This window comes from Triticum aestivum, chromosome 1B, assembly GCF_018294505.1.
Source record: "Triticum aestivum cultivar Chinese Spring chromosome 1B, IWGSC CS RefSeq v2.1, whole genome shotgun sequence".
Lineage (NCBI taxonomy): Eukaryota > Viridiplantae > Streptophyta > Magnoliopsida > Poales > Poaceae > Triticum > Triticum aestivum.
Genome location: NC_057795.1, coordinates 659,965,571 through 659,972,482, shown reverse-complemented (window position 1 = coordinate 659,972,482; position 6,912 = coordinate 659,965,571). Strand labels below are relative to the sequence as shown.

The window sequence follows — 6,912 nt, the reverse complement described above, 5'->3', positions numbered from 1 at the left end:
ATGTAGTATCAACACCGGTGCTACGTACACTTCCGGCACGCTCTTGCATGCAGTCCAAAAGCACCGCTACTGTCTGCACTTCGTTCTACCGGCACCGGTGCTACACTCCTCTCCGTGCCCTGCATATCGATCGTTGCACTTGCACTACACGATTTCTAAATGGCTTTTCGAATTGACTTGGCGCCTGTCCTGCGTGTCTCCGGTCCATGGTTAATCCCCGGCACGGAAGACATGGCTTGTCAGGTCTGATTTACTCACGTCGCCTTCCATCCCATCGGTGAAGCAGCGAAAGGGGCCAAAAAAATTAGCGGCCTCGGCTGCAGAGACAAAATGCTCTGAAGAGCCTCAAAGTTCAGTCGAACCACACGACACGACTACGCGCGGCGCCTGGCTCCGGGGGCAGACCCCGACGCCTTGTTCTTTTTTTCGAGGCGGGAGAGATCGATTGTCTGGGCTCTAAGGCAGGCTCGGCCCATCTACACCGCAGCTGCTGCGGCTGAGATTGTTTGTTGTAAGCGAGCGCGACTTATTTGGTCCCACCTCGCTAGTTCCCAGCTTTACAGGCCAGCGTAAATAGCGACCGGCTGCGCCATGTGTCGCCGAGCTCAAATGGCGGGAGCATGCAGTGGAGCTAGCTGGGCCGAATTTGAGCGGCCGGCTGTTTAATCAACCCAAGCACACCCGGTGTGGGGCAGCTAGCTGAGCCGTTGTAGCGCGGGCGGCTGTTGATTTAAATCCAAGCACACTCTGTGTGGGGCAGCTAGCTCAGAACTGCATAGCACTTTTTTTTTCCTGCAATATTTTTTTTTTCTTGGGTTGATCACACAATGAAACAACCAAACTTCCAGAGTTACTTACTTGCTACATGGTGACAGCAAAGACCATGCCATGGCATTCTCGCAAGAAAGAAGAAGAGACGGCCATGCCAAAGATAGTGGACAGACAAGAAGCGACACATTCTAAATACTCCCTCGGTTCCAAAATTCTTGTCTTAGATTTGTCTAAATGTATCAAGACAAATCTAAGACAAGAATTTTGGGACAGAGGGAGTATCATTCAAGGACCCGGCACTATACAGTAGCTGGAAACCGATGCAGCTAACAACTTTCTTTCAAAGTAGTAATAGTGGACACCATAATAAGTTCAGACAAGCACTGATGAAGCACGGACCTGACAGAGTACAAAAGTTCGGATGATTTCTACCAATGCATTTCGGTTTCACGGATTGATCTCAGGATGGAAACTTGAGCAGGAACGTTCCAGAGCTAGTTACTTGCTACAGGGTGACATTCTCGCAAGACAGAAGAAGAAACCACCATGTTAAAGATAATAGACAGAAAAGCAATGACACAATCTTAAGATCATGCATCAGCACAACATTCCACGGTAGCTGGAAACTAGCAGCTTTCATAGTACTAGTAGAGTAGTAGTGATCACCTCAATAAATTCAGGCAAGCACTGATGGAGCACGGCACTTTAACAGAATAGCAAAGTTCAGATAATTTCTACCAATGCATTTCACGGCATGTAGGTAGGGGAACCACTCAACCACACAGCTTACAGAATAACCACATAGCGACAACATCAATAGCATCGTCAGATAACCTGGGAGCAGCTTGCATTGCGATAACCGCCTAACAATATAAGAACCTCTCAACGGTCCTCAGGGAAGAGCCATGCTGCCAGATACATCTCAGCGCAGCGCTTCCAGGAAATATTTGGATCACCGGAATGGATGCTGCGAAATCTCATGGAATAGACGCTGAAAGAACTGTTCTCCTCATCATAGGCATACTCCAGGCAATTATCCTCATCATCATCCAAGAAGAAGATGCAATCGCCTGGCAACCCATACTGCGACACGGACATGGACCTCGAGCACCTTCGCCCCAGAAACAGCACTTGGTCATCCCCCAAGGTCAACACCTTGACCCACTGTGAATGCTCAAAGTCAGCCTCGAAAACCTCAAACTCATTCTGTCCACCCATAATTTCAACGTCTGTTCCAGGTTCAGGAAACTGACACCAAATCGTCCTGCGCACCATCAGCAACATCCCACGCGATTCAACCAGGTAGAGCTTCTTGCAGGCCTGACTGTTATCCTCGAACACACCATAATACCATGGAGGACAATCACCCTCGATGACTCGTCCAATCCGACAAACCTGTGGATCGCCGGTGCTATGGTCCTGGCTGATGTTCACCACAAGGAGGTTCTCGTCCTTGGCAATGGCGTACAGCTTGCCCTGGTAGAATGACATGTCTTGGAAATCCTCAATCCGATCATACGCACGTACTGACCACGACAAGGCCCCTGGCTGGCACATTAGAATCTGGCTGAAGGATCCAATGCCAACTAGTGCAGCAACGAGATTTGGCGAGCACAGGATTAGCTTACTTATGCGCAGGTTGTCTGCTTCATTGATACGCATCCATGTGATGTAGAGGTTAGCAGATTCTACGCTTCCACCCTCTGCCCATTTAGATTTAGCAGACGCATTCGGAGGCCGGAGTCGTACACTTGAAAGAGCAGGGAGCCTCACGGTGGCCCGGGAGAAGGGGTTGACCATGAAGCAACCGTCATGGCGTGAGAAGACGAGCCAGCTGCCACAGACATTGTCGTACCCAGCGAAGCCACAACCAGGGAAGCGGAAGGGCTTGTCGTACATGAGGCTGTAGAAGGTGCCGTCGGGGAGTGCCAGCAGCGGCAGTGGTGGTATCTGGAGCTGCCTCGCAGCGGCACGCCACTGCGGGCACACCGCGGCAAAGCAGGCGCGGTCGGCGTACACGGGGAGAAGGCTGAGCACCAGGCCTGCTAAGTCCAGCGGGAGGGCTGACCATGACGGCGGTGGCTGCGAGTGTGGTTTCTTCTCTTCTGCCATCAGTCCTGCAGAGAAGCAAAATCATCATCGAATGCTCTCGTTCCTCGAACATCACAACCAACCCCAATGCGGCAAGCATTGCGTCGAACACTTGGCGTGCGTAGCCAGCGGACATTGCGGGAGCAGGGGAGAAGACAGGCCTGAGCGAGCAAAAACGGACGGGGAAAGGTGAGGGAGAAGGAAGATACGGGTACCAGAGAGACCGCACCAGGGTCGATTTTCCGTCCGGCGTCCGCGCCGCGCCGCGCCGGTGAGTAGGCCGCCGCTCTGCTGCTGCTGTCGTGCGGGCGGGAGTGGAGCGTGGAGCGGCTTGTCCGAACTGGACCGTGTGACCAAGTGAGTGTTACTGAGCCCAGGCCCAGCCAAAAGCTCCTGCTGCTGCTCTCGCTGTTTTCTTTTTCTTTATATAGAAAAAAAAATCCGAACCTCCAATCATGGCAACGGCTGCAAACCAGTAGAATTCGAGCGAGTTGGTATGCTCAACTCAGCACATACTAAAATTCGAGCAAGATTAATTTGAGTGAAGTTTAAGGTCGGGTTATAGGACTAGTTCGTACTGAGCTTGTAACGATCTCTAGTTAGTTTTTCTTTCTTTTCTTTTTTTACGGATGATCTCGAGCTAGTTTTGAGCTAAATAAGAAGATAAACATTGTATAATCTAAGACCATTTTCTCAACTAGATAGGCCACAACAATATATGGAAACGTAAGAGGGTGCTTATTAACTTTTCATATTTAGCACAAGGCTGGCCACGCATCATATTAATGCCTAAACTTATTGTGTTTATTAACTTTCCATGGTTTCTTGTAGATATTATGAAAAAAATATGATGATTAATTATATTATTTATTTTTACTATTATAATAGTATAATCAAACAAAATTATATTATGCTGTACTATCAAATTAAAATCGAACGAGTTAGTCTTGGCTTATGATCAACTCATTTCTCCATCGAGCTACATAAAGCACTCTTCCCAACTCATTTATTTTTGAGTCAAGCTAGAGTCGAACCAAAAGATGAGTCAATCTAGAATGGATTGTGGGCCTTGAGCTTTTCCTGCAGCCCCAATCATGTCCAAATACCTCGAAGAGGCAGTGGAACTCGGTAAAAAGAAATTGGAGTATGGAACTTATGATCTAAAAAAATTAGTAAGGAACTAAATTTGAACAATTTTTATAGATAAAATACCAAAAGGCAGTTTGTGTATACATGCAGAAAAACTAAGGAATCTCCTAACCGGCTTTTCTCCAATGTTTTATGGTTACATAACTCTTTTTTACATCATGAACATATTTCATGAATTACGGAGCACAATTAAAAAAAATTGTATGAACAATGTTTTTTCTATTGGAAAATTTTGTGGGAGTTACGTGAATAGTTTGTTTGACATGCAAACAAATACAATATTCTACTACTAAAAAGTACACAAATAAGGATATAGATATTCAAACATGATAAAATATTCCACCATCCATAAAACCCATTATTTTTATAAAAATATTATCAAAATAAAACATATTAATAGGAAAATATTATATTAATATGATTTCAAATAATTATATATCTTACTCTTAACAAAAGAATAGAATAAAATAAGACAAAGACTAGAGGACTATCTAATAAGAACCAGAAAGAACATATAAAATTTAGAAGTACTATTTACATGCTTGTGCGTTGCCATGGGATAACAAAAAACATATAATGATAATACATTCGTTTCTTTTTGGTCTGTGCACAAATTTTGTCTGAAGCCAAACTATGTAAAGTTTGACCAAATTTATCTTACAAAATATTGACATTTACAATACAAAAGTTATATAATATGAGAATTGATGTCATGATGGATCTAATGATATTGATTACATATCATGAATGTTGATATTGTTTCTTATATAGTTGTTCAAACTTATTAAGTTTGACTTGAAGCAAATTTTATATGCAGACTAAAAAGAAATTAAGGGAGTATCATACTGCTACTACTAACGACCTACTTCTAAAATAAAGGGGAGCAAATGATGATAGTATTTTTATACAGGGACACGTAGAAAGATGAAATGGCATGAGATACTTCCTCTGTTTAATAATGTAGTGCATATAGAATTTTTTTCTAAAGTCAAGCATTACAAACTTTAATCATGTTTATAAACAAAAACATGTACGTTTAAAATACTTAATGCATATCATTGGATACATCATTAGTTATATTTTCATGTTGTACATGATCAAAACTGTACATATGATTAGTTTTCTCAGTAAACTCGGTCAAAATTTGCTTAGTTTGACTTTTCAGAAAATTTATACGCATTACATTATAAAACGGAGGGGGTAGTAAGCAGAGCAGACATGCATCAAATGATCTGGCGTCCACCCCAAAACCATTGCTACCATACGCTTTGTTCTACAGGCACTACTATACGCATCTTTGCTCTGTGCATTGCATATCGATCATTGCATTACAATATTTCTAAATGGCTTTCCGAATTAACTTCGCGCCTGCCCTGTGTGTCTCTGGTCCATGGTTAATCCACGACACGGAAGACATGGCTTGCCAGGTCTGATTTACTCGTGTCACGACACCTTCGATCCCATCGGTGAAATTAATGGCCTCGGGTGCAGAGACAAAATGCAGTGAAGAGCTGAGTAGGGCGTTTCAGTGCTCAAGCTCATTTGCACCTGGTTAGAAAAAAATCGTAAATTTTTAAAATAAATTTAAAAAATTCCAAATTTTTTGTGTGCGGCAGACAATTTGATGCGTGAGGCCTGCTCCAAATTTCAAGTCATTTGGGCATTTGAGCAGCTCTCAGCAAAAAATACAAATCGGACCAAAACAGTACATGAACAGTAAACATTTTTATAGACCCTCAATTTATCCTTTTTGCTGAGAGCTTCTCAGGTGTCCAAATAATTTGAAAATTGGAGCGGGCCTCACGCATCAAATTGTCTACGACAAAAAAAATTGGATTTTTTTTAATTTTTTTTACTATTTGTTTTAATTTTTTCGTCAGTGTGGGTGCAGATGAGTTCGGGTGCAGAGATGAATTTTCGGTGAAGAGCTTCCAAGTTCTGTCGAACCACACGAACCTGCTGTGCTGGTGAGCCAGACTAATGTGCGGCGCCTGGCTCCGACTGCACTCCTCCCGGGGCAGACCCCGCCGCCGGGCGGCGAACGCGAACTAGAGGGCCGATGCCTTGGGGATTTTTTTTTCATGTGGGCGATATCGATAGTTTGGGCTGGATAATACACGGAAAGAAACGGCTCGGCCCATCTACACCAGAGCTGCTGCGTCTGAGATTTGTATGCGAGAAGGACTCTTATTTTATTTGGTCCCACCTCGCTAATTTTTAACGCTCCAGACCAGCGTAAATAGCTACCGGCTGTGCCCTTGTCTCGCCGAGCTCGAACGGCGGGAGCGTGCAGTGGAGCTAGCTGGGCCGAATTTGCGCGGCCGGCCGTTTAATCAACCCAAGCACACCCTGTGTGGGGCAGGCTGGGCTGTCGTTGCGCGTGCGGCCTGTTGATATAAAACCAAGCAGAACTGCACAACACCTTTTTTCTGCAATTTTTCATTTTCCTTCGTTGATCACACATTGAAATAACCAAACGTTCCAGAGTTAGTTACTGTTTTAGTTCAAGAGTTAGTTACTTAGTATACATGGTTACAGCAAAGACCATGGCATGGCATTCTCGAAAGAAAGAAGAAGAGACCACCATGCCGAAAGTGCTCTATTGATCCCGAGCTCACATGTTCTCTGATGAACAGTAAAATTCAAAAAAAATCATCCGTGAAGGTCTGAAAAAAAAACCCTGCTGTGAGCATGTGAGCTCTGGTACGAAAACTTCATGTCCCCACCATGCCAAAGATAATAGACAGACGAGCAGCACGGCAATATGGTACTCCCTCCGTCCCAAAATAAGTGTCTCAACTTTGTACTAACTTCAGTACAAAGTTACTTCAGTACAAAGTTGTAATAAGATTGAGACACTTATTTTAGGACGGAGGGAGTAGTAGTGACCACCACAATAAG

General features: G+C 44.2%; 1 protein-coding gene across 2 annotated transcripts; it reads right to left on the bottom strand.

The window, feature by feature from the left end:
• Positions 1-1,459: 1,459 nt before the first annotated feature.
• LOC123099051 (uncharacterized) lies at positions 1,460-3,235 on the bottom strand. 2 transcript variants are annotated; one of them, XM_044521174.1, is made up of 2 exons: positions 3,078-3,235; positions 1,460-2,888 (listed from the first exon to the last, which is right to left on the bottom strand). In XM_044521174.1, exon 2 carries the CDS (start codon positions 2,881-2,883, stop codon positions 1,654-1,656), a length of 1,230 nt encoding a protein of 409 aa, XP_044377109.1. In that variant the 5' UTR covers positions 2,884-2,888; positions 3,078-3,235; the 3' UTR covers positions 1,460-1,653. The 2 variants fall into 2 exon arrangements, with proteins under 2 accessions (XP_044377109.1, XP_044377116.1); XM_044521181.1 differs by having other exon boundaries at positions 3,092-3,235.
• Between the last annotated feature and the right edge of the window lie 3,677 nt (positions 3,236-6,912).